Consider the following 26767-nt stretch of genomic DNA (forward strand, 5'->3'; position numbering starts at 1 on the left):
CGTACATCCATGAACATCACCTCATGTTTCAGCAAGATGATGCACTGCCCCATGTTGCAAGGATCTGTACACAATTCTTGGAAGCTGAAAATGTCCCAGTTCTTGCATGGTCAGCATACTCACTGGACATGTCACCCGTTGAGCATGTTTGGGATGTGCTTGACCGGCGTATACGACAGCGTGTACCAGTTCCCACTAATATCCAACAACTTTGCACAGCCATTGAAGAGGAGTGGACCAACATTCCACAGGCCACAATTGACAATCTGATAAACTCTATGCGAAGTGTTGCAGTGTGTTGCACTGCATGAGGCAAATGGTGGTCACATCATATACTGACCAGTTCTGAGTCCCCAGACCCCCAATAAAGCAAAAAACTGCACATTCCAGGGTGGCCTTTTATTGTGGGCAGTCTAAGGTACACCTGTGCACTACTCATGATGTCAGATCAGCATCTTGATGTGGCACACCTGTGAGGTGGGATGGATTATCTCAGCAAAGCAGAAGTGCTCACTATCACACATTTAGACTGATTTGTGAACAATGTTTGAGAGAAATGGTGATATTGTGTATCTGGAATGAATTTTAGATCTTTAAGTCCATCTCATGAAAAATCGGAGCAGAAACAAAGGTGTTGCGTTTATATTTTTGTTGAGTGTAGTTAAGAGCTTAAACTCATCTACCTATTGTCTTGATACAACTACCTTCTTTGAAATGAATTTGATTTCAAGAAAGCTGATGGACTGAAAATTGTGAATTGCTCCTTAATGTCAGGTATTTTTCCTAATTCGCTGAAAACTGCTGTTGTTAAGGCTCTTCTGAAGAAAAGTAAACTAGGCCCCTTAGTGATGAATAACTACAGACCAATTTCTAATCTGCCCTTCATTGGGAAAGTTTTTGAAAAAGCTGTTATGATCCAGCTGAACAACTTCTTGGAGACAAACAACCTTCTGGATGGTTTTCAGTCGGGCTTTAGACAACACCAGAGCACGGAGACTGCACTGATTAAAGTTTTAAATGATATCCGTATTAATACAGATTCAGGCAAAACATCTGTTTTAGTGATGCTTGATCTCAGTACAGCTTTTGATACTGTGGACCACCACATCCTTTTTGATAGACTAATGAACTGGGTGGGGCTTTCAGGTACAGCCCATAGTTGGTTCCAATCAGACCTCGCAGACAGGGGTTGTGTTGTTTCCATTGGTGAACACAAATCAAAGCAAATCGCCCTGACTTGCGGTGTGCCCCAAGTCTCGTTACTCAGACCACTGCTTTTCAATCTCTACATGCTCCAACTGGGCCAGGTCATAAACAATAACAACATGGCCTACCACAGTTATGCAGATGACACCCAGATTTACCTAGCTCGATAGCCTAATGAATCTGGTCACCTAGACTCCCCCTGTCAGTGCCTAGAGCAGGTTATTGACTGGATGCAGTCAAGTTTCCTTCAGTTAAACAAAGACAAGACTGAAGTTATTGTCTTTGGAAATAAAGATAGGATGGAAGCTATTTCTCAAATGATCTCCAACGGAATAAAGACAAAGACTCAGGTTAGAAATCTTGGTGTTACCACTGATTCAGACCTGAGCTACACTGGTCACATTAAAGCTATGACTAGATCAGCGTTTTATCATCTTCATCAATTAGCAAGACTCAGAAGCCTCATGTCAAAACAAGACCCAGAGAAACTCAATCATGCATTCACCTGGTTCATCTCCAGCAGGCTGGACTACTGCAATGGTCTTTTGACTGGTCTTCCCAAAACAGCTGTAAAACAAACGCAGCTTGTTCAGAATGCTGCTGCTAGAGTCTTAACAAGAACCAAAAGAACCGAGCGCATCACCCCGTTCTGTAATGTCTACACTGGTTACCTTTAAACTACATAATCCATTTTAAAGCGCTTCCACTAGTTTATAAATCACTCAGTGGCATGGGGCCAGAATACATGTTGGAGCTCCTTCCAGTATCTACACCCAGCAGGGCTCTGAGGTCCTTAGGAAACAGTCAGCTGGTAGAACCGGGTCAGAACCAAACAGGGTGAAGCTGCTTTTAGCTACTACGCTATCGGATGGAATCAGCTTCCTCATGACCTGAAATGTGTCCCACCTCTAGAAACGTTTAAATCTAAATTAAAAACCTTCATGTATTCATCAGCCTTTGAATAAATGTTTATGACGCTGCACTTTCTGCTCTGTAACCGCTCACCCTATCTCTAAGGCTGAGCCCGGCAACCCTACGGAGGAAACTCATTTCGGCCGCTTGTGTCCGCGTTCTCGTTCTTTCGGTCGTTACACAAAGCTCATGACCATAGGTGAGGATTGGGACATAGATGGACCGGTAAATCGAGAGCCTGGCTTTCTGGCTCAGCTCCCTCTTCACCACGACAGATCGACTCAGAGTCTGCATCACTGCAGACACCGAACCGATCCGCCTGTCGATCTCCCGATCCCTCCTACCCTCACTCGTGAACAAGACCCAGAGATACTTAAACTCCTCCACTTGGGGTAGGACCTCTCTCCCGACCCGGAGTTGGCAAGCCACCCTTTTCCAGTCGAGAACCATGGTCTCAGATTTGGAGGTGCTGATCCTCATCCCAGCCGCTTCACACTCGGCCGCGAACCTACCCAGCAAGAGCTGGAGGTCAGAGCTGGATGAAGCTAGGAGGACCACATCATCCGCAAAAAGCAGACGAGATTCTCCTGCCACTAAACTCGACACAATCCACACCACGGCTGCACCTAGAAATTCTGTCCATAAAGGTAATGAACAGAACCGGTGACAAAGGGCAGCCCTGGCGGAGTCCAACCCTCACCGGGAACAGGTCCGACTTACTACCGGCTATGCGGACCAAACTCACGCTCCTCTGGAAAAGGACTGAATGGCCCTCAACAAAAGGCCACCCACCCCATACTCCTGGAGCGTCCCCCACAGGGTGCCCCTGGGTACTCGGTCATAAGCCTTCTCCAAATCCACAAAACACACGTGGATTGGTTGGGCAAACTCCCATGCCCCCTCCATCACCCTGCGTATTGACTTATTTATATAACAAACAAAACAACAACAAAAGACTAAATACAAGATCTAAACTTTACCAGTTTAATATTTTTGTACATTTTAAAGTGAAATTAAAGTTTTTTTTCAATTGTTTTAGGATTAAAACACACAAAGTCAGATTCACTAGGAGTTATTTCATAAAAGCAAATGTCTGTCCCTTAAAGCTGTTCAGTACAAATAAAAACCACCCCAGCCGAAGATTATGAAGCGTGTTTCTGGGTCAGAGTTTAAGGAGGAGGTTAGAGTCGCTTTAGGACAGCTAAGCAGTCAGAGTCATCCCCACGTGAAAGTCTTTTTACAACAAAGAGGAAACAGACAAACTTTATTCAACCAGACAAACCAACAGAACATAAAACAAAGAGAACACGTAGCAGATGTAGTTAGACAGCTTCTCTACCAACGGACTCCCTAAAGAGCATCCAGCAGAGTCTCCACGGCAACGGTTGTCAGGTCAGAGTAAAACCGTCCCTCGTTGTCTCCGCCTCCGAACACCAGTAGAGTCTTTTTGACGACGCCTGCATCCTCTTTGGAGGGAAGATGGTGCGATGGTGTTTCCATGGTGATGATGGAGTGTCCCGCCCTGGGAACGGAGAGTTGTGGCAGCGTCAGCTCAGTCCAGCTGTTCGTCTCTGAAACATCCACACGAAATTCAGCATTTATGTTCAGGGCTCTGTTTCATTACTACATTTGAATCTGAATGGATCCTCAAACCAGATCCTCTGATCACAGCAGACACAAAACCAGAGAAAGTAGGTTAACATTAGAGATCGGGAGCTGAGAGTCTCCCAACACTTTAGACCCGGATCACATCCTTAGATCAGGACATCCCAGGTGGCGTCTGTAGGTCAGTAAACACGTGTCACACACAGGTAGACACACACTGGACTCCCCCACAGGCTCTCACACACTGGAACCCCCCCCCCCCGGGGCTCTCACCTGTGTCAAACACGAAGGCGTCAGAGAGGGCGCTGTTTCCGTTGTAACCACCGTGGATCATGAACTTGGTGTCTGAGAGCACGGCGCTGCCATGCCAACTGCAACACACACACACACACACACACACACACACACACACACTTTTTAAAACGGCTTCAGGTAGATAATTAGACCTGGTTAGTGAGTGTAGTTTTGTGTAAGGGCACCTTCGAGCAGACGGAGCTTTTCCAGATGTTTGGACAACAGAGAACTCCATCAACCCTTAGAAAACCAAAAGCAGGGTGTGGTTTAATGACACGCGTCTCTGATCTCTGAGATCAGCGACGAGCGTTTTATCTGCTCACCGAGGTCCAACATGTACATGTCGTTGTAGCAGACGGGCGTGTCCCACCCCCCGAACACGTAGATGTACCTCTGCTGAATCACGCAGGCCGAGTGGCTGGAAGGGACAAACAACAGCAGCAGATGAAGACTTCAGCTTAAACTGCAGAAACAAGACTTGGAAGGAGCCGCGGTACCCTGATCGGGGAGACGGCTTGTCTCCCGTGACGATGGGCTGGTACCAGATGGAGATCTGAGGATCAAAGATGTACAAGGAGTCGCTGCAGCCGTCGGGCTCCGGGTTGGGGCGCGGAAACACCCCACCCAGAACAAACAGCTCCCCGCGGAACATGCTGCAGCTGTGGTAGGCCAGGGGGGGCACCTTTCCCTGAGCCTGGAGGACAGTGGGACATTCATAAGGGGACCAGATGGGGCGGGGACAGAAATGGGTCTACACACCTCCACCATGCTCCACCTCCAGCTCTGCGTGTCCAGGATGTGGACGTCGTTGAACCACTTCTTGTTCTTTGAGCCTCCAAAGACAAAGATGCGTTTGGAGTGGGGGTCGAATATGGCAGTGTGTCCGATCCGGGCTTCGGGGGTGGGACCCTCAGCCAGCGTCTCTGTAGCCACCCAGGACATGTCCTCTAATGGACGCAGGACAAAGTAAAACCTGATATAATACCTGGACGTTTCTAAAAGCAGCCTCTGGTCCACTGACCTGTGCAGAGCTTCCACATGGGATCTTTGCAGAACTGCATCCGGGCTCCCTGACCTCCAATTAAAATGGCCGTCTGAGAGTCAATGGGACATAAGGTTTGTCCCCAGCGTCCCGATGGGATGATCAGAGAAGCTGCGGGTGCAAAAAGTAACCAAACTTCTCATTCAAAATAAACCACGCCCATCTCATTTGGTGCTTTTGCCCACACAGATACTGGAACCAGTGAATAAATGTGTGGAAACTCACTGGTCTGAGTGGGAGTCTTGGTCTGCCGACTCTTCATCCTGGATGCAGTCTGGGGAGGAGCCGTCCCCTCCCCTCCTGCTTCATGACCTGTGAAACACGAGAGAGAAGCTGATCCTACAGCAACAGGATGAACGAAGCTCCTGGTCCAACTCCACAGCGTTCACGAAGAAGAAAACATCTTCCTCACCTGCTGCTTTCACCTCTGAGGAATCCGCTCCACTAGCAAACAGCTTCTGGCTGATTCTGCTTTGACCTCTGACCTTTCGTACAGGCGTGGGCTTCTCCTTACTGGCATTAGGACACACGTTCTCTTCTTGTCCCGCCTTGGTCACCTTATTTAGACCACCGTCCACCTCCTGATCTGCTGATCGCTCTCTCTTCCTCTTGCCGTGGAGCTCTCGGGCTGCGAGGGGCACCACAGAGTCCTGATGGACAACAGCGAGATAAAAAAAACTTGTGTTTGGACTCCAACATCTATATAAGAATATTTAAAACATGGCCTAAAATTAACAAAAACACAGAAAGGATGTAAGAAACATATTTCGTTTTTATTGAGAAAGGGGTGGGCTTCTTCCTGGTTCCTTCTTCCTGCTTGCTTTTCATTTATGTACAGTAAACAACGTGAGATTTTGTGATTTAATTATGTTGTTTGTGAGGATGAGACTCGATTAAAATGTATCTAATTAATCAGAGGCTTTGTAATTAATTAATCTTGATTAATCACATTTTAATCGCTCAAGACAATTTGACCCCAAGCAATTTTGTTTTATTAAAAATAACGTTAGTGAGGCACAGATGACGCGTCCACACTTTAATGAGTATATTCCTGTATAAACAAGCATTTGTTTTTATTACGAAGGTAACTATTGTGGGATTTATTGGGATGTGTATATATTAGTATGTGTTCTTGATGAAGTGTGAATGGAGATGGAGCATTGTAAATGTTGTGTACTAAAATGAACACTAGGTGGCAGCAGATTACCAATATATATATATATATATATATATATATATATATATATATATATATATAGATATATAGATAGATAGATAGATAGATAGATAGATAGATAGATAGATAGATAGAGAGAGAGAGAGAGAGAGAGAGAGAGAGAGAGAGAGAGAGGTGTAGTGCAGAGTTCTGGAGAAGTTCTACTGAGGGTTACAAGATGAATGCTTGTTCCTTCTTGTTTATTGGGTCTTTGGTAATGTAGGACCTCTGGAAACTGTATTTAAGGATTATTTGTCATTTTTAAGGATTTTTAAGGCCTTAAATTTGGAAAAGCTAATTTAAGACTTTTTAAGTCTTTTTAAGGACCTGCAAGTGAATCAGGCTGAAATGTTGTCGCACCAAACAGAACAGAACAACCAAAACCCATTTAGCACTAAAAATGGGAGGCATTCCCCGATGCTTCCACCTTCAAAGCAAACCTCAGGCTATGATGGATGGCTTTAGAAGTTATATAACTCTATTTAGGCATTATGTTTCACATATTTAATATAAATAAATGCATGCTAGCATGCTTGAATGAACACAACCCTAACATGTAAGCTTTTAAGAAAGCCTAATGGAGACATTTAGACGAGTTTAAAATGAAGTAAACACCCTGAAGACCGGGAAAACCAATGGCAGGGGATCTTCCAGGGAAGTAGTCAGCCCGATAACAGCATCCCTGCTGCTAACAAATGTTCTCCAAGGCACCAACGTATGCAACACATTCTCACACCCAAAGCGTCAAAATAGGACGCGTGTGACCAAGCGTCAATATATGACGATTCGGGATGCCCCAGCGCATCAGGAGATGACAATCGGGAACACACTGGGACACGTGGCTCCGCTGGCATCAGTATTTGACGCCCGCGGTCACACGGACATTATTCGACTATTTAACCTTCCCCCCACCCCAAATCCTAACCTTAAGGTCCATAAACTGTGACCTTAAGGTCAGGATTGGGGTGAGGGGAAGGTTAAGTAGTTCACAAGTCGTTCTAATGTCCGTCTCACCACCGGCGTCGGATACCGACGCTCTGGGACGGTGCGTCATCAGCGTGTCCCTGATCGTCGTCTCCAGACGCGCTGGGGCATCCCGAATCGTCATATATTGACGCTTGGTCACACGAGTCATATTTTGACGCTTTGGGTGTGAGAATGTGTTGGTGTATAATGCAAAATCAGTGTGGTCTTGTTTTTGTCTAAATGTAGGGTTTAAATTACGGGTAGGGATGTCCCGTTCCAATATATCGGAAGTAATTTGATATCGGCCGAAAAACACGGTATCGGATTATATAGGATGGCATCAAAAATCTCCGATGTTAGCATTCCGTTAAGGTTCACATTTTTGCAACCAATGGTTAAAAAAAAAAAGTTCATTTTTTTCATACTTACCGTTATTGACTCTTAATCTCCGATTGAGTAACATCACTTGATCAAGTCTTTCATACATTCCACACTACAACATAGTTAAAAGTATGTATGATTTGTGCTGATATCGTATCGTTAGCTCCCCCTAATTACAGGGGAGCTAAGGGGAGCCCGGCTCCCCTGAAAGGGTGACAGGTAGGGATGGGTACCTTTGACATTTGAATCGATACTGTGCCAGTTCCCGGTACCTAGGAATCGATACCGGTACTTAGCGGTACCAATTTTTGATGCTTTTGAGTGTTTAATAATTATTTAAATCACTTTTTTAATTACACATATATTATTTTTCCAATATATAACCATATTTGATAAATATCATGATAATAACATACAACAGTTTGTATCTTTTCATCGTAGTGTTGTATAAAATTCTTCGTTATGAAAACCTTTAACAACAACGGTTTCTAAATGATGCAAAAACAAGCCCAGCTCCATGTACTCCTAATCCTCTTCTAATCCCTCTGGAATAACTCTGATGAGGAGAACATGTATTATAAACTACAAATGAAACTAAAGCAAACGTTGACACCGTACAACAGTTTGTATTATAATATTGTGGCGTTCCACAAACTAAACCCAGCTCCATGTACTCCTGTTCCTCTCCTCTCTCCTCTGGACAAACTGTGTGATGGTGGTCCTTGTAGTTTTATAAACTACAAATTACACTGAAGCAAACATCTTTGCTGTGAACTAAATTTACTGTGTATCGTCATTCTTTATGCCGTTCATTTTCAAACTGTTTATTTTTCCTACTCGGAAGATGGAATTTCCGAGGAGAAAGTGAACGCACCATTAGCGATGTAAACAAAAACTAAGCTATCAAGCTAACGTTATCTTAAAAAGTTTATTTAGCTGCTGGAGCAGATTCAGATGCCTCCTCCTCAGATCTTTATCGCTGGTTTCATCATCACCCAACAGCCCATCGCATTTAGTGAAGTGGGCCCAAACTTCAGAGCGCTTCCTCTCTTTGTTTACAGCTCGCCCACAGTGACTGACGACGTTACGCTCTTGCGCGTGGCACAAGTACCGAAACGAGGCACCGTTTCATATGACATGAATCGGTACTCAGTCGGTACTATAGAATTCGGTCGGTGCCTTAAAAAGTACCGAATTCGGTACCCATCTCTAGACAGGCTCCCCAGGAAGCTCTTACTGTACACACCTGGTCTGGGGAAGTCTGATAAAACATCCTGTTTCTACCTCTACGACATTATTTACATCAGAGCTCCTCAAACACAAGTCTCAAAGAGCCACATTCAAATGTTTTAATTTCTATCTGTGAATCGTCGTCGTCGTCGTCTTCCTCCGCTTATCCGGGTCCGGGTCGCGGGGGCAGCATCCCAACTAGGGAGCTCCAGGCCGTCCTCTCCCCGGCCTTGTCCACCAGCTCCTCCGGCAGGACCCCAAGGCGTTCCCGGACCAGATTGGAGATGTAACTTCTCCAACGTGTCCTGGGTCGACCCGGGGGCCTTCTGCCGGCAGGACATGCCCGAAACACCTCCCCGGGGAGGCGTCCAGGAGGCATCCTGACCAGATGCCCAAACCACCTCAACTGGCTCCTTTCGATCCGGAGGAGCAGCGGTTCTACTCCGAGTCCCTCCCGAATGTCCGAGCTCCTCACCCTATCTCTAAGGCTGAGCCCGGCCACCCTACGGAGGAAACTCATTTCGGCCGCTTGTATCCGCGATCTCGTTCTTTCGGTCATTACCCAAAGCTCATGACCATAGGTGAGGATTGGGACGTAGATCGACCGGTAAATCGAGAGCCTGGCTTTCTGGCTCAGCTCCCTCTTCCCCACGACAGATCGGCTCAGCGTCCGCATCACTGCAGACGCCGAACCAATCCGCCTGTCGATCTCCCGATCCCTCCTACCCTCACTCGTGAACAAGACCCCGAGATACTTAAACTCCTCCACTTGAGGTAGGACCTCTCCCCCGACCCGGAGGTGGCAAGCCACCCTTTTCCGGTCGAGAACCATGGTCTCAGATTTGGAGGTGCTGATCCTCATCCCAGCCGCTTCACATTCGGCCGCGAACCTACCCAGCAAGAGCTGAAGGTCAGAGCTGGATGAAGCTAGGAGGACCACATCATCCGCAAAAAGCAGAGACGAGATTCTCCTGCCACCAAACTCGACACACTCCACACCACGGCTGCGTCTAGAAATTCTGTCCATAAAAGTGATGAACAGAACCGGTGACAAAGGGCAGCCCTGGCGGAGTCCAACCCTCACTGGGAACAGGTCCGACTTACTCTGGTAAAGGGACTGAATGGCCCTTAACAGAAAGCCACCCACCCCATACTCCTGGAGCGTCCCCCACAGGGTGCCCCTGGGGACACGGTCATAAGCCTTCTCCAAATCCACAAAGCACATGTGGATTGGTTGGGCAAACTCCCATGCCCCCTCCATCACCCTTGCAAGGGTATAGAGCTGGTCCACAGTTCCACGGCCAGGACGAAAACCACATTGCTCCTCCTCTATCTGAGATTCAACTATCGATCGGACCCTCCTCTCCAGTACCTTGGCGTAGACCTTTCCAGGGAGGCTGAGGAGTGTGATCCCCCTATAGTTGGAACACACCCTCAGGTCACCCTTCTTAAAGATGGGGACCACCACCCCGGTCTGCCACTCCCTAGGAACTGCCCCCGATGACCACGCAATGTTGTAGAGACGTGTCAACCATGACAGCCCTACAACATCCATAGCCTTGAGATACCCAGGACGAACCTCATCCGCCCCCGGGGCTCCGCCGCTGTGTAGTTGTTTGACTACCTCAGCAACTTCTGCCCCCGAGATCGGACAGTCCATCCCCAGGCCTCCCAGCTCTGGTTCCTCCTCGGAATGCGCATTGGTGGGATTGAGGAGCTCCTCAAAGTATTCCTTCCACCGTCCGACTATAGCCTCAGTTGACGTCAGCAGCTCCCCATCCCCACTGTAAACAGTGTGAGCGAGTTGCTGCCTTCCTCTCCTGAGGCGCCGGACAGTTTGCCAGAACCTCTTTGGAGCCGATCGATAGTCTTTCTCCATGGCCTCACCAAACTCCTCCCACGCCCGAGATTTTGCCTCGGCAACTGCCACTGCTGCACCCCGCTTGGCTATCCGGTACCTGTCTGCTGCCTCCGGAGACCCACAGACCAGCCACGCCCTGTAGGCCTCCTTCTTCAGCCTGACGGCTCCCCGAACCTCTGGTGTCCACCAGCGGGTACGGGGGTTGCCACCACGACTGGCACCGGCCACCTTACGACCACAGCTAGCAACAGCCGCCTCGACAATCGCAGAGTGGAACAAGGCCCACTCGGACTCAATGTCCCCCACTGCTCTCGGGACGTGGTCAAAGCTCTGCCGGAGGTGGGAGTTGAAGACCGTCTTGACAGGTTCTTCTGCCAGGCGTTCCCAGCAGACCCTCACTATGCGTTTGGGTCTGCCAGGTCTACGCGGCATGTTCCCTTGCCATCTGATCCAACTCACCACCAGGTGGTGATCAGTTGACAGCTCCGCCCCTCTCTTCACTCGGGTGTCCAAAACATACGGCCGCAGGTCAGATGATACGACTACAAAACCTATCATCGACCTATGACCTAGGCTGCCCTGGTACCAAGTGTACCGGTGGGCATCCTTATGTTCGAACATGGTGTTCGTTATGGCCAAACTGCGGCTTGCACAGAAGTCCAATAACAAAACACCGCTCGAGTTCAGATTAGGTGGGCCGTTCCTCCCAATCACACCCCTCCAGGTCAAGCTGTCATTGCCCACGTGAGCATTGAAGTCCCCCAGCAGGACAATGGAGTCCCCTGATGGAGCACTATCTAGCACTCGTCCCAGGGACTCCAAAAAGGGTGGGTACTCTGAACTGATATTTGGCCCATAAGCACAAACAACAGTCAGGACCCGTTCCCCGACCCGAAGGCGCAAGGAAGCTACCCTCTTGTCCCCCGGGGTAAACCCCAACACACAGGCAGAGAGTCTCGGGGCTAACAAAAAGCCAACCCCAGCCCTCCGCCTCTCACCCGGAGCAACTCCAGCAAAGTAGAGTGTCCAACCCCTCTCCAGGTCTCGTGTTCCAGAGCCAATGCAATGTGTCGAGGTGAGTCCGACTATATCTAGCCGGTACCGCTCAACCTCTGCCACAAGCTCCGGCTCCTTCCCCGCCAGTGAGGTGACGTTCCATGTCCCAAAAACTAGTTTTCTTGTCCGGGGATTGGACCGCCAAGGCTCCCGCCTTGGTCTGCCACCCGATTCGCATTGCACCGGACCCTTCATGTTCCTCCTGCGGGTGGTGGGTCCACAGTTGGACGAGCCCATGTATCCGGTTCGGGCTGGGCCCGGCCGGGCCCCATGGGCGAAAGCCCGGCCACCAGGCGCTCGCTCACGGGCCCCAACCCCAGGCCTGGCTCCAGGGTGGGACCCCGGTAACCCTCCGGGCCGGGTACTCCGACTCTTCGTTTTAACCGCCATGAAAGATCCTTCGAACCCTTCTTTGTCTCACCCTTCACCTAAGACCAATTTGTCATGGGAGACCCTACCAGGGGCACTAAGTGCCCCAGACAACATAGCTCCTAGGATCATTAGGGCACTCAAACTCCTCCACCACGATAAGGTGACGGTTCTGTGAATCAACGTGGTTTAATAAAATTTGCTTAAACACAAATCGCCTCCTTCAGTCAAAACAGCAACAAGCAATTTCCATTTAGAACTAGATTCAAATGAATACTTAAAGGGGCATTATGGAAGTTTGACGGCCAAAACATGTATAGAAATAATAAATGTCTTCTTCATACGTTCTCCTGCAATGCCCTGGTCCTGTAGAATGAGCCCTGGCATTTTTACTGTGATTGCCTGTTTTTCTGTAAAATCACAGAAAAAGAGAGATGCTCGGGTCGAGCAGGCTGCTTCATGCGCGTTCACGCTCAGGCATCGCCCGTAGCATTTGCTATCCGTAGCTTTAGCAGCAGAGAGAGAGGCAGTGCCACTTTGTCGCTGTTCCTAACGCCTAGTGACAAAGCTAGCTACATTTCTGAGGACCCTTAGCTACTTTCTGTAGAACTTTCTTCTAGATATTTCCTGCTAATTAGCAACAAAATAGCCATTTTCACTCTGAACCGTTCTTTGGTTTGACGTTTCAGCTGTCATCAAGGATATAAATGTTACAGATACAAAAGACGTCATTGGTGCTTTAGCTCACCTAGTAAAACGTCGGACTGCCATGCAGAAGACCTGGGTTCGAATCTGGATGCGAACATAGTTCATTTAGAGTTTCTTTTTTACATTAATGGTATATTTTTTTACAGTAAGATGCCCAAATTTTTATTTGAGACTCGCCGAACGGCGTTGAATTCACAGATAAAAAAGATGTGGGTTCAACTTTCATTTTGGAACAATTTTTCAAGCAAGGGAAGGGAATGATCTGAGCATGCAGGAGGACTGACCCATCATAAACCTTTGTCGGCTGTGCTGAAGAGAAAGCTACAGAATCACATTATTTAATTAATTAGCGCATTCTCCTATCCTCTGGGCCACACACACACACACACACACACACACACACACACACACACACACACACACACACACACACACACACACACACACACAGGACTGTCTCAGCTGTTATTTTCGTTAAGGAGTGTGCACGTACAGCATGCGCGCCTCGTGCACGAGCCTACTATTGAAGCTGCCGTTACGCTTTTGGCCTGAGGGGGCGATCGCGAGCATAAACAATCAAAACTCCTTAAAGTCCCTTTAAGTAAAACTAATGATAAAACCCTTGTAATAAATTCACCCAGAGCTAAGGAAATGCCTTCTGCGTTTATTATTCCATCCCAAAGAGTCAGACCAGCCAGTATTGAGTCTGAGAGAGAGATTTGCTTAGGCTGTCATTTCCTCTTTTTGATTGCCTTCGAACGTGCTTTCCATCTCCAATTCAGCCGTTTCATCATCTCTGCATCACAGAAAGGCTTCTTGAGTTTCCCCAAAATCCACAAAACTCAGAGGGAGCGTTCCGCTGCTGTGTTGAGTCACAAATGCAGGGAATTAGCCAGAAAGCGGGAGGATGAGTGGCCGTCCCTGCTCGTAGCAGTTAAAGTAAAAAAAAAAAAAGGAAGCTTTGCATCACTTATCGATGCATGTTGATGCAGACAAAAACAATCCTGACCTGATCAGTTTCTATGATGGTAATTAAGAGGAACACCAAGAGGTGGAACTAATGAGGAAGTGCAACACCCGGGCTGATTACAAAGGGTAATAACAAGAAATAGCGCACCCTACAGTTAACAAACAGGAAGTAGGTTAATTCTGAGTCATTAAATACATCCCTACCCCCACCACTCATGCACATTTAGATACATCGATTAATTAAATGAGAGATTCCTAATCACGTTGCCTTTGGTGTGTATTCCTTCACAGCCAGGATCGGCTCCGGCTCTGACTTTGAGTGAAAGGAAGAAAAACGATCTTTTATATAGATAAAAATGTTACATGAGAATCCAGGGTGAGGGCCGGGTCAAAGGTCACACCAAGAGCAGCAAGCTGACCGAGAGAGCCTCTGACTTTGGGAACCAGCTTGTGTGGGGCACAGATAAATATCTCTCCATCTAAAATAATCAGTTGCATTCAACCAGTGATGAAGTTTAGAGCAGAGCACCCATAAAGAGTGTTAGTGTGTTCCCGTTACCGTGTTTCCTCCCTCCAGAGTGAGATTCAGTGTGACACAGTCTGTCCATGTCTCCTCTTCCCACTGCTCCCAGGACAGGCATCTGGAGGTCAGATTAAAAGGCGTTTTATCCGTTTATGTAAACATTCCCATCCAAATGACTCCTGCAACAACAAAATAAACCACTGCTGCTCCACGGGGGGGTGGATCGAGGCCACGTGCCTGTCCAGCATGAGGCTACCTGTTATAAGGAGTGAGTTTTCCTATAGTGATGGGGAACCGATCAGCATCACTGAGCTCCGCGTTCACGCAGATCCTCTCCCCCCACGGTCCGCAGCTGAACACCACCACCAGCTGGACGGATGGAGGAACTGCAACAGAAACTCTGCACGACCCGTCCGCACTGACATGAAAAAGGACACACACACACACACACACACACACACACACACACACACACACACACACACACACACACACACACACACACACACACACACACACACACACACACACACACACACACACACACACACACAAATGAATCAACTGAGTATTTTACCAGAATGTTTCATTGTACACTGTTCCTAAATGGGGTAAATGCATGAGAAACAGTAACAGACTCTAATGTTACGATAACAGTATGTTTCCTACCTCAGCAGCCTTTGAGGCGGACCGTTTACTCCAAAAACTGCATAAACTCCAAACTCTTCCATTCTTAAAGCTTTCTTTTTATGTTTTTTCTAATTAGTTGTAATTTAAACACAACTAATAACATAAAACAGCTTCTCCCGCCACCAATAGGTGTACGGTTTCTAAACGACGCGCGAATTCTGGGTAAGACATTATAGGCGCGCGTTTTAATAATTGGCGTCTCCCATGAAATTTGCAAGTAGGGTTAAAGTGAATGCCCCGCCCATGCTGCACATTGTTCTTTGCAAATCAAGCGCTCTCCAGACTTCACTGACAGACGTAAAAGCTACATTCAAAGACTGTATGAAATGTTAAGATTTTGACTCGGCGAATGACATTTTAATTAAGTCCGTTTTGATGACCCAGAAATACGGAAGAATATCTGAAAATTATTAATGAATTAAATGTATTTTAATATGTATTTATAGCAAAAAAATTACAGGCAACTTTACTTCGGAGGAAGAGTTAAACGGGAATCCGAGTCGTCGTGTGCTCTTGAATGCACTCCATCGAAAAGCATTATGGGTTGGGAAACCGGTGGAATAGCTTCTCGAAAGAACTGCGAAGATGATGGTGAGTGTGCTTTAGCTTTGTAGCCGCGGAATCATCTTATAATCCGTGCCCATCCTTTAGTTTATCAGACACGATGAACATCAGGAATGTTTTATCTGATAATGCACACTGTTAGCCGTGTTTAAAAGGTGTTATTGCGTAGAAATAATCTGAAAGAAGCTGTTATTGTTAGCCATTCACTGCTAGCATCTTTGTAATCAATGGGCGTTTATGACGGATGCTAAGGGCGATGTCAGGTTTATAGTTTAACGTATAATTAGACAAAGATAGTTGCATATTTTTTAAGTGCTACGCATTTATTTGAGTATAAATGGACGCATTACGCATTTATTTGAGTATAAATGGACGCATATTAGTTCATGTTAGCTTACCAACATATGATTGAACCAAAGCCATCTCTTGTTAAGATGTAGCTGCTCATTTTGGTCGTTTTAATTAAATCAACAGTGACAGCTGTTGTCCAGGTTTTGCTGCATGCTTGATGGTATTAAACCATCACGTTAGCTTAAGCAGCATCCGTTTGTTCCCTTATTTGGTTAAATGCTGGTTATTGTGGATTTGATGTCTCTCTGGTGTTGACATGAAATTATATCTGATATTGAATTTTTATTTATGCTCTGATGTGACTGCAAACATGATCAGCACCACTAAAAAGAAACCCGCCAAATTAAACCCTCACAGATGAAATTTAATCTTTATACCTGAACGTAAACAAGACTCACTTTTTATAAGATAGATCTGTCCAGGCAGCACCAGGACGCGAGTGATCATGGAGATGGATGCCTTTCTAGTTGATCTGGTTTAATGTTTTTGGCTTCGTCCCGCAGCCCACACCGGTTATCCTGCTGAAGGAGGGGACAGACACGTCTCAGGGCATTCCCCAGCTCATCAGCAACATCAATGCCTGTCAGGTCAGAGGAAGTTGCTCTTCTTTTTCCACATTTGGGTGAACTGAGGTTTTGTTGCGGTCTCTTCTCCCTCAAAACTAAAGTCATCTGTACTGTAGATGTCTCTGACCCTGAACTATGCTTCAGTCTCTAAATGTAGGGTTCTGTTTTCTGCTGCAGGTGATCGCTGAGGCTGTCCGGACCACTCTGGGGCCCAGGGGCATGGATAAACTCATGGTGGACAGCAGAGGTGTGAAGACGTCAGATAAAAATGAGAAACATGTTTAGATTTCAGCGTTTTAGTCGACCGAGCTGATTAATGTTTGTATTTTTTTTAGGTAAGGCAACAATTTCCAACGACGGCGCCACCATCCTGAAGCTCCTGGATGTGGTTCATCCTGCAGCCAAGACGCTGGTGGACATCGCTCGCTCCCAGGATGCTGAGGTGAGATTTGTGTTCGTCAGCGATGTCTAAATTCTCATCGTCTCGGACTGACTCGTGTTTTTTCCTCTCAGGTTGGGGACGGCACCACATCCGTCACTCTCCTGTCCGCCGAGTTCCTGAAGCAGCTGAAGCCGTACGTGGAGGAGGGTCTCCACCCTCAGACCATCATCAGAGCTTTCCGCACCGCCACCAACCTCGCCGTCAGCAAGATCAAGGAAATCGCCGTCTCCGTGAAGAAAGATGACAAGCAGTGAGTGCTGTCCTCTGGTGGCGAGGTGTCCGTCCATGGTATGAGGTTCGATCCTAAATGTCACGTTTCTTCTCAGAGAGCAGAGGCAGCTGTTGGAGAAATGCGCCGCCACCGCCCTGAACTCCAAGCTGATCGCCGGTCAGAAGGGGTTCTTCTCCAGAATGGTGGTGGATGCCGTCATGTCTCTGGACGAGCTGATGTCTCTGAAGATGATCGGCATCAAGAAGGTCCAGGGAGGAGGCCTGGAGGTTGGTGTTTGCTGTTCAGTTTCACGTGAAAGTCAGGAGGAGGAGTTTACTCATGAGTGGACCAGATCACCTGTGGACAGGTGTAGACGTCCCAACCTTCACCCAAACGTTCCACAGCTATGAAGCTAAAGGAAGCAGGCTTTATTTTCTTCAGAAGAGCATCTGATCTTCACCTGTCTGTCTCCGTTAAATGTTTGCACCGTCGCGTTCCAGTCACCACTGGGTTTTTATTAATGGGAAGGTGAAGACGGCTGTGTCTGAGATTGAGGAGGAGCAATGTGGTTTTGGTTCTGGCCGTGGAACTGTGGACCAGCTCGATACCCTTGCAAGGGTGATGGAGGGGGCATGGGAGTTTGCCCAACCAATCCACGTGTGTTTAGTGGATTTGGAGAAGGCTTATGACCGTGTCCCCAGGGGCCAGTGGCGGTTCTACATCGAATTACTCCCCGGGCGAGGCCCCCTTTGAGCGCCCCCCCCAACCCCCCCCCCCCCCCCCCCCCACCACCACCACCACCACCACACCACCCCACCTGCATGAACACACGCATGTTTTCTACAAACAGGCATGTTTTATTAGAACGACTATTGAACATTCATTTTTCTAAGTTGCACATATTTACATTAATTACTATGAAGTTGTCAGAATGTAAAGCACTATACATTATATACTGTATCAAAATATATAGAATCAAATATACAAAAACAAACAATAACTAAATATTAAGAATATATGAACATAATAGATAATAAATATTCTAAATAGCAAAAATATTTCACACATAACAAACTAAAGATAATCACTACAGCATTGCACTTAGAACAGAAAACACAAACTAAAATTAAAACCTAACCTTGATGCAACATCATCAATAATGTCATCACATGAAATCTGCTCCCCTACTGAGTGATTGATACTAATCAGAGCCAGGTTAGTGAGCCGCCCCTGAAACATAGGTGACCTCAGGTATGACTTGATCAAGTTTTGAAAAGCTCCTCTCAGCTTGAGCCACAGTGACTGGCAGAGCAGTCCAAAAGTTGGGGTAGATCTCCAATAGATCTCATGATCCATAATATTTTAGAATTGCCTCTGAAATTGTAATTTAAACTGACATAAAAAACTGTAGACTACCAAAAATGCCAACTTTTACAGAACAAATCATGTAAAAAATAATCAGTGCAGCCATCTGCAATAAATAAACAGGATAGTTAGTGGTGACTGGGGTGTTTTCTTCTGCTTGTAGAGTGGTTTCATTTATTATTATGTGAACATGATCAACATGTGTTTGTTGTTGTTCAGGCAGGCCACAGACTGCAGTGAGCATTTAACAAATCCTAGTTTGAATCAGTAAAAAACGATTCAAGGACTTTTTTCAAACCATTTGAATATTCGTTTAAATATTTCAGCCCTATTAGCTCTGTTAGCAATTAGTTGACCGCATTTAACCGTTAAAATCCCAGTTAACTGGTTCAAAAAATTGAAAACATGCATCATGAGAGCTACATACCTTTATCTTTCTGCTCTTTTTTCTTTTTTTCCCCCTGAATCGGGCACCTGGTGGTTTTAGCCTTTTTATGTTCATCTCTTCTGTTTGGCTCCTGACTCAGTAAGTTTCCTTTAGTCAGGACTAAACAATTTGACCTTGATGGGGGGGTGACCACAAAATCGTTTTGTTTTTCCTTTTTTTATTCGGCCATTTCACACAATTCAGAGAAACCTGAAAGAATGATAGGCCTGTGTTTATGATATTATGAATGAAATATGGAAGAACGTTAAGATGTGATTGACTTTAGCCATGTTAATACAGTTGATTCAGCCCCTGCACGCTCATTTCATCTGGGAAAGACGCAGAGGTGAATTCCCCCGCCGCACCCCTCCCCTTCCTGTTCTTCATAGACACACGGTGCACGTGAACGTTCTCAGTCAGCAGGAGCGCCTGCAACTGCAGGGGGCGCCAACTTGCTGTTTCCAATCCAGACACTGTAATATGACAGATAATAGAACACCTCGGTGGGCGCAGATTTCCTTTTTTTTTTTTACTCCGCGCTTGTGCGCCCCTTTTGTGTCATGAAAAAATGCCGCCCCGGGCAACTGCCCTGTCTGCCCGTGCCTAAAACCGCTACTGCCAGGGGCACCCTGTGGGGGACGCTCCAGGAGTATGGGGTGGGTGGCCTTTTGTTGAGGGCCATTCAGTCCCTTTACCAGAGGAGCGTGAGTTCGGTCCGCATAGCCGGTAGTAAGTCGGACCTGTTCCCAGTGAGGGTTGGACTCCGCCAGGGCTGCCCTTTGTCACCGGTTCTGTTCATCACTTTTATGGACAGAATTTCTAGGCGCAGCCGTGGTGTGGAGTGTGTCGAGTTTGGTGGCAGGAGAATCTCGTCTCTGCTTTTTGCGGATGATGTGGTCCTCCTAGCTTCATCCAGCTCTGACCTTCAGCTCTTGCTGGCTAGGTTCGCGGCCGAATGTGAAGCGGCTGGGATGAGGATCAGCACCTCCAAATCTGAGACCATGGTTCTCGACCGGAAAAGGGTGGCTTGCCACCTCCGGGTCGGGGGAGAGGTCCTACCTCAAGTGGAGGAGTTTAAGTATCTCGGGGTCTTGTTCACGAGTGAGGGTAGGAGGGATCGGGAGATCGACAGGCGGATTGGTTCGGCATCTGCAGTGATGCGGACACTGAGCCGATCTGTCGTGGGGAAGAGGGAGCTGAGCCAGAAAGCCAGGCTCTCGATTTACCGGTCCATCTACGTCCCAATCCTCACCTATGGTCATGAGCTTTGGGTAATGACCGAAAGAACGAGATCACGGATACAAGCGGCCGAAATGAGTTTCCTCCGTAGGGTGGCCGGGCTCAGCCTTAGAGATAGGGTGAGGAGCTCGGACATTCGGGAGGGACTCGGAGTAGAACCGCTGCTCCTCCGGATCGAAAGGAGTCATTTGAGGTGGTTTGGGCATCTGGTCAGGATGCCTCCTGGACGCCTCCCTGGGGAGGTGTTTCGGGCATGTCCTGCCGGCAGGAGGTCCCCGAGTCGACCCAGGACACGTTGGAGAGGTTACATCTCCAATCTGGTCCGGGAACGCCTTGGGGTCCTGCCGGAGGAGCTGGTGGAGGTGGCCGGGGAGAGGACAGTCTGGAGCTCCCTAGTTGGGATGCTGCCCCCGCGACCCGGACCCGGATAAGCGGAGGAAGACGACGACGGCTGTGTCCACTTCTAGGCTTTGAGTAAATAATGAAGGATGTTTTTACGGTGAAGCGTTCTGGTCGCTAAAGTTTGGATTCTTTAGTTTTATTTTTTCCATTTGTTCATCCTGGATGAAATTCCCTGCCCCAGGATTCCCAGCTGGTCACTGGTGTAGCCTTCAAGAAGACCTTCTCCTACGCCGGGTTCGAGATGCAGCCCAAACGCTACGAAAACCCAAAGATTGCTCTGCTGAACGTGGAGCTGGAGCTGAAGGCTGAGAAGGACAACGCCGAAGTCCGGGTCAAATCAGTGGAGGTATGACATCACAACAGGAAGCTCCTCTGTCTGTTTCCTGTGAGCCGATGCCTCCACCACTTCCTCTGCAGGATTACCAGGCCATCGTGGACGCGGAGTGGAACATCCTCTACGACAAGCTGGAGAAGATCTACAAGTCAGGAGCCAAGGTGGTTTTATCCAAGCTGCCCATCGGCGACGTGGCCACGCAGTACTTCGCTGACAGAGACCTGTTCTGTGCTGGTAGGGTGCAGGAGGAGGACCTGAAGAGGACCATGATGGTACAGCTAGAGCAGAGCTACGGGCTGTTTGTAGTGGAGAACGGAAGTGTTAACTGCTTGTGTGTGGTGTGACCTTCAGGCCTGTGGAGGCTCCATCCAGACGTCTGTAGGAGCCATGACAGACGACGTGCTGGGACAGTGTGAGCTGTTTGAGGAGGTGCAGGTGGGAGGAGAGAGGTGAGCCACGTCTGATCTTCTGTCCCAGCCTCATGTCCGTCTTTTCCTCCGAGCTACAGCTCGGTACAAGTCAGCGTTGATCGTGAAGGCATCATTTAGGGGTTGTGTTCCCCTGCAGGTACAACTTCTTCAAGGGCTGCCCCAAGGCCCAGACGTGCACCATCATCCTGAGGGGAGGAGCCGAGCAGTTCACAGAGGAGACGGAGCGGTCGCTGCACGACGCCATCATGATCGTCCGCAGAGCCATCAAGGTCAGTTAATGTTTCACGCGTTCATACGGCTCTGAAGACTCGGAACGAGGCCGAAGAGCTGCTCGAGCTGTCAGGAGCTCCTTCGTGTGAATCTTACCTGCAGGGTCCTGTGTGGAGGATCGTGGAATAAATGTGGCAGGAGTTGGAATTTTTCTAGAAATGATCAAAATGAAAGCGTGTGATTGGCTGCTGCAGCCTCTCCTGTGTGTGAAGAGGCAGGTGGGTAACCGTCGGCCGAGACGAGGGGTTCAGACTAGAGTTGTCACGGTGTGTGAATGTAACCTCACGGTTATTGTGACCAAAATTATCCCGGTATTTTTTTAAACACGTTACATTTTCAGACAACTACATAAACCCTGTATATCAGGAAATATTGTCCTCAGTTTGTGTCTAAATTTTGCCTAAAATGTGTTATTTTGTAATTATGTTGTTTATTTGTTTACATTTTTCCCCTTTAGTCTTTAAAATACCAATATTTGCCCATAACTTCTTATTTTTTGTCTGTTTGATGTAGGGCTGCAACAAATGATTATTTGGATAATCGATGAATCGGATGGGGTCTCGACACGATTAATCGATTAATCGGATTACATAGGGACATTTTTAAAAACTGCTAGGGAAACGTTATTTCTCTCCTTCCTTCACTTTATTTAACACAACATTATTAGAAAACAGTTCAATAGCAGAAAAACAACATGCCATCACCTAAATTGTCTTATAAGGTGTATAGACAGAGACCCTAAGCTACATCTATCTGTGACCTAAAATGCTTGGTCCAAGTTAAACAGCTTAAAGAGCAAGTCAACCCCTACCAGAGTCTAACTCCACTCCCACTTCATGTTTGAAAAATGCAACAAATGCTGTTACCTGGCAGACCAAGAGGGCGGAGCCGCTAACAAATACACACACACTCAGGCTCACGACAGCATTGTGACATCATAATGTACCAGTTTACATCATAGCATACCTCTTAGCCAACGAATCGATGACGCAATTCGTTGCCAACGCTTTTAGTAATCGATTTTCATTGAATTTATCGATTCGTTGTTGCAGCCCTAGTTTGATGTCATCATTTTAAAAGTATTAGATCAGATGATACTCAGTACTCAAGTAGCCTTCTACTCAGATACTTTTTTACCCTTACTTGAGTAATAAACCCTACATCAGGAAAATATTGTCCTCGGTTTGTGTCCTTCCAGTGAGCTTTGCAGATGTGGGAAAATGTCATCAGGCAGTAATCGTTGTTAAATTCATAATTATTCTCGGAGAGAGACCAACTCTTATCTGCCCCTGGGAGCCCCGTAATGCATAGCGTCATTTCAACATGGCGGTGTCCGCGACACGGTTTATATGCAGGTAGCGGCGCTGCGGCTGCTTTATATAGCGACTCGTTGCATTCTCCCTCAACCCAAATCCTCGGATCACGCATTTTAGCTAAAACGCTAACGTTAGCTTGCCTTGCGTTGACTGTAGAGTTGTGGGTGATGGTCACGCAGATGTGTCATGAGATTTGAAGCGTTGCTGCCTTTCACAGACACTTTTTCTGCACGTGCTGCAAACAGGATAGCCGTCTTCTATCAACTGTCCCTCGGCATTCTTCAGATATCCAAAAGATGCCCGTACTTCCCACTTTGTCTTCTTTGAGGGATAATAAATGTCCTGAGCACTGCCGTCTCCTCCTCTGGCCATTATTTCAGCTTTAGCTTCAAGAAAGTTTTGGTTGTAAACAACAAAGTGCGCATGTGCCGCCGGCAACTTCAGCAGATGATACGGTGGCTGGTAAGGGTCACCGCGCCTACACCGCAGCCACGGTAATCCACCGAGATAATACATTTTTTTAAAAACAAGACGGTTATTATTATTGTCAACTTTTTTACCGGGGTTTACCGCTACACCGGTTACCGTGACAACCCTAGTTCAGACCAGCGTGATCTGAGTGGGAGCCCCAACAGGAAACTCATCCAGACGACATTTACTTCAGTTTTGAACTGAAAATCTATTCATAACATTTTAGACCGTTTTTATGGAACTGTGGTGTAATTAGTGAGAAAGTGTGGTCAGACGTGTTTCCCAGCTAAACATTAACCACAATAATCAAGCAGCTCTGGTCTCAAATAGAGAATCTTCATCGTGTTTAACAACCTCTAGTCCCGAGCGGGTTTCTGTTGGACCCGGTCCCACGGTTTCCTGACTTGCTGGCGCCTCTTTTGCAGAATGACTCCGTCGTGGCGGGCGGAGGAGCCATAGAGATGGAGCTGTCCAAGTACCTGAGGGATTACTCGAGGACCATCCCCGGGAAGCAGCAGCTGCTGATAGGAGCGTACGCCAAAGCCCTGGAGATCATCCCCCGACAGCTGTGTGACAACGCCGGCTTTGACGCCACCAACATCCTCAACAAGCTGCGCGCTAAACACGCACAGGTGGGACGGAAGAAGCCCCGGTCACGTTGATCACAACCCCACGGCGGTGCTGGTTTTGTTTAAATGACGGTTTTTCTGCTTCGTCTGTCATCACAGGGTGGTACTTGGTACGGTGTGGACATCAACAGCGAGGACATCGCCGATAACTTCGTCGCCTGCGTCTGGGAACCGTCCATCGTGAAGATCAACGCCCTGACGGCGGCGTCGGAGGCGGCGTGCCTCATCCTGTCTGTGGACGAGACGATTAAGAACCCCCGCAGCAGCATGGACGGGCCTCCGGGAGGCGCCGGCAGGGGGCGGGGCCGCGGGAGACCACACGCCCACTAACGCAACATAAACCAAACCCGGTTCTAGTCAGATCCAGAAACGGAAAGCTGCAGGTTAAGAGTTAATCTGGATTAAATGAGAGAAGTTCATGAATCAGTCCAGACTGTTTCCTTTTTCTGTTTTTCACTCGTAGCTTTGTCTCCGTAAGCATTTCACACGTTCATCCTCTGTGGTCACGGAGATGTTCTGAAGAACAACGGCCAGGAGAGCTGGTCAGTCACTGTAATCTGGCAGGTTTACTGACGGAATTAGGAGCAGTCCCGAACCTCTCACCGGTGAACGGCTGCAAATCTATTTATTGGACCATTCTTATCAATAAACTCACGGCTGAAATCCTTCAGGAGGTGGTGTGTTCCTGTCCCGAGTCAAAGACGAGGCTCTTTCTTTTATTTAATAACAGGAAGTACGTTACATGTGAAACAAGATGCACGGTGGTGTTGAGTTAATCCTGACCAGAGGTGATGAGGCGCAGAGCATCCCTAGAATATTTAATGAGCTGCACTAAAACACGTAATAGCACCTTTGATGTCTGCAGTGTGATGAGGGTGCAGAGCTGCACCTGGTTTCTCTCGTGGAGCTGCAGCATCTTGGCAGGTAAAGAAGCCCCTCCCCCAAACAAGCTTTTGTTTTATTTTTAATTATTGCCAACAAGAAAAGTCAGTTTAGCACTGATTAGCCTTTGGTGAGCATGGGGGGGGGGGGGTCCTAGGGCTTTAATTTTACATAAATCTTTCTTTTGCGTCACCAACAGTAATCCCAGTGACGTCATGTCCCAATCCTTTGTAATCCAGGACCCTCTCAACGAGTTTTAGATGTAGTCCTTTCACCGCTAGATGGCGCACCACCGTCGCAGAAACGGGTTCCGTGGCAGGATCTAATGTGAGGAAAAGGTCTTTGAGTAGAGTCTCTAGGTAGTTTGTTCTGTGAGGTCTTTCGGTCATAAGAGGTTCGTTTCAGCCTCCATCTGGTGATAACTTCTCGTGTAAAGCAGAAGACTTTCTTCCAGGGTATCCGCGGGTCCTTAAAAAGCACCAGTTCCAGGAAATAGCTAGAAATAATAGCTTGAAAGAAATAAAAAAAAAAGCTTAAATTTGGTCAAAGTGGCCTTAAAAAGTCTTAAATTAGCTTTTCCAAATTTAATGCCTTAAAAATGACAAATAATCCTTAAATACAGTTTCCAAAGGTCTTAAATTACCAAAGACCCAATAAACAAGATATTTTTATTTCTATAAAATTTTCGTGAATTTCTACTTAGTGTTCAGCATTTTATGTGTATCATAGTTGCATAAACGGAACCGTACACATTCAGTTGGTTGTGAAAGGGGGCTATTTATAGATGAGCACGTTAGCCGGTTAAGCTAGTGGGAGCTTGCGTCATGGGGAAGTGCAAGTTTAATGGTAACTGGATGGCTAATCCCACGTTCGCGACGTGGTTAGCACCGGTTCCAGGCTATAGCTGGAAATTATAGCTTGAAAGAAATAAAAAAAAATAGTTTAAATTTGGTCAAAGTGGCCTTAAAAAGGTCTTTAAAAGTCTTAAATTTGGCTCCCTTAAACATGCAGATACCCTGTGAAGGTCTCAAATGGAAGTTTCAGAAAATGTTCTTCAGCCTCCTCTATTCCTGTTCAGTTGGACAGGAAGTCTATGGAAGCCCTTACGGAGCGGTTAGACGTGACATCCACGGCTGTGACTTTGATTTCTGTATCTCCAAACTGCATGGTGGCCCTGATCTCTCGTCTCTCTGCTCCCCCTCCACCTGCTGCTCCAGGGGTCGGCGACGGTCCTGGTAAGTCCAGCGTCATCGTCCCGCACTTCCTGACGCCAGGGTCGGAGATGTACGTGATGTCATCCGTTGAGCTGCAGTAGATGTTGATGATGATCTTCCGCTGGCCGACCCTGGCGGGTGTGTAACTCCTCCTTACAACTTCTCCCAGAGCGACCGACTGGTCCACGGAGACGAAGCGGTCAAAGATGTCCGTGCACCACTCACGGCCATCTTTGAGGAGGAGTTTATCCCGAGGGTGGCGTCCTTCGACGAACCGGTTCAGGACACCAACCCCATAGGTCAAAGGGCATCTCCTCACTCTGACCTGAGACAGAGAGAGGCTGTTAGATCACGTAGCACGGCGTTACTCTGACACCAGCTGATGTTCCTGCCCCCTCACCACAGTGGGATCCAGCCCAAAGAGCACTGCGCCCTTCAGTATGGTCAGGCCAACATCGTGAGGGATGATGATGCGACACGTCCTTCCCAAAGCCTTCTGGATCGCTTTCTGCAGCATGGGCGACTCGGCAAAACCCCCGACCAGGAATAGGAAGCGCACACCGCTGACCTCGGGCTTCGCCATCAGCTCATCTGTCGGAAAAGAAGAATTTCACTGATTTGGTTT

General features: G+C 47.5%; 3 protein-coding genes across 6 annotated transcripts in view; 1 reads left to right on the forward strand and 2 right to left on the reverse strand.

The window, feature by feature from the left end:
• Positions 1-3298: 3298 nt before the first annotated feature.
• Positions 3299-15186, reverse strand: krcp (kelch repeat-containing protein). 2 transcript variants are annotated; one of them, XM_054747558.2, is made up of 12 exons: positions 15008-15186; positions 14595-14756; positions 14375-14456; positions 5472-5709; positions 5285-5371; positions 5039-5170; positions 4777-4964; positions 4515-4711; positions 4341-4435; positions 4203-4257; positions 3997-4094; positions 3299-3640 (listed from the first exon to the last, which is right to left on the reverse strand). In XM_054747558.2, the coding sequence occupies exons 1-12, from the start codon at positions 15067-15069 to the stop codon at positions 3507-3509; spliced, it is 1530 nt and encodes a 509-aa protein (XP_054603533.2). In that variant the 5' UTR covers positions 15070-15186; the 3' UTR covers positions 3299-3506. The 2 variants fall into 2 exon arrangements, with proteins under 2 accessions (XP_054603533.2, XP_015802057.3); XM_015946571.3 differs by having other exon boundaries at positions 3299-3689.
• Positions 15187-15495: 309 nt separating this feature from the next.
• On the forward strand, positions 15496-24716 carry cct7 (chaperonin containing TCP1, subunit 7 (eta)). Its single transcript, XM_015946575.3, has 12 exons — positions 15496-15619; positions 16447-16530; positions 16687-16756; positions 16845-16951; positions 17023-17201; positions 17278-17449; positions 20777-20941; positions 21013-21201; positions 21281-21378; positions 21497-21629; positions 23843-24049; positions 24146-24716. Exons 1-12 carry the CDS (start codon positions 15614-15616, stop codon positions 24374-24376), a joined length of 1641 nt encoding a protein of 546 aa, XP_015802061.1. The 5' UTR covers positions 15496-15613; the 3' UTR covers positions 24377-24716.
• A 1054-nt stretch (positions 24717-25770) lies between these two features.
• Positions 25771-26767, reverse strand: part of hspa12b (heat shock protein 12B) — a 34747-nt gene continuing 33750 nt past the window's right edge. For all 3 annotated transcript variants that reach the window (XM_070544280.1, XM_070544281.1, XM_070544282.1), the window contains 2 exons: positions 26543-26733; positions 25771-26467 (listed from right to left, as the gene is read on the reverse strand). In XM_070544280.1, the coding sequence (XP_070400381.1) occupies positions 26003-26467; positions 26543-26733 (656 nt within the window). In that variant the 3' untranslated portion in view covers positions 25771-26002. The remainder of the gene's footprint in view (positions 26468-26542; positions 26734-26767) is intronic.

The sequence above is a fragment of the Nothobranchius furzeri genome, chromosome 14, assembly GCF_043380555.1.
Source record: "Nothobranchius furzeri strain GRZ-AD chromosome 14, NfurGRZ-RIMD1, whole genome shotgun sequence".
In the NCBI taxonomy this organism is placed as follows: domain Eukaryota; kingdom Metazoa; phylum Chordata; class Actinopteri; order Cyprinodontiformes; family Nothobranchiidae; genus Nothobranchius; species Nothobranchius furzeri.

What these genes read in the sequence shown, in the direction of transcription:
- krcp (XM_015946571.3), bottom strand. Translation starts at nt 15,069, where the DNA reads ATGGAAGAGTTTGGAGTTTATGCAGTTTTTGGAGTAAACGGTCCGCCT. An exon ending in AAGCCGTCTCCCCGATCAGG is followed by an intron (nt 4,436 to 4,514) that starts GTACCGCGGCTC and finishes TGTCCCTTCCAG; the next exon opens with CCACTCGGCCTGCGTGATTC. An exon ending in CGCCTTCGTGTTTGACACAG is followed by an intron (nt 3,690 to 3,996) that starts GTGAGAGCCCCG and finishes TGGATGTTTCAG; the next exon opens with AGACGAACAGCTGGACTGAG.
- cct7 (XM_015946575.3), top strand. An exon ending in GCAACATCAATGCCTGTCAG is followed by an intron (nt 16,531 to 16,686) that starts GTCAGAGGAAGT and finishes TTTCTGCTGCAG; the next exon opens with GTGATCGCTGAGGCTGTCCG. An exon ending in TGCGCGCTAAACACGCACAG is followed by an intron (nt 24,050 to 24,145) that starts GTGGGACGGAAG and finishes CTGTCATCACAG; the next exon opens with GGTGGTACTTGGTACGGTGT.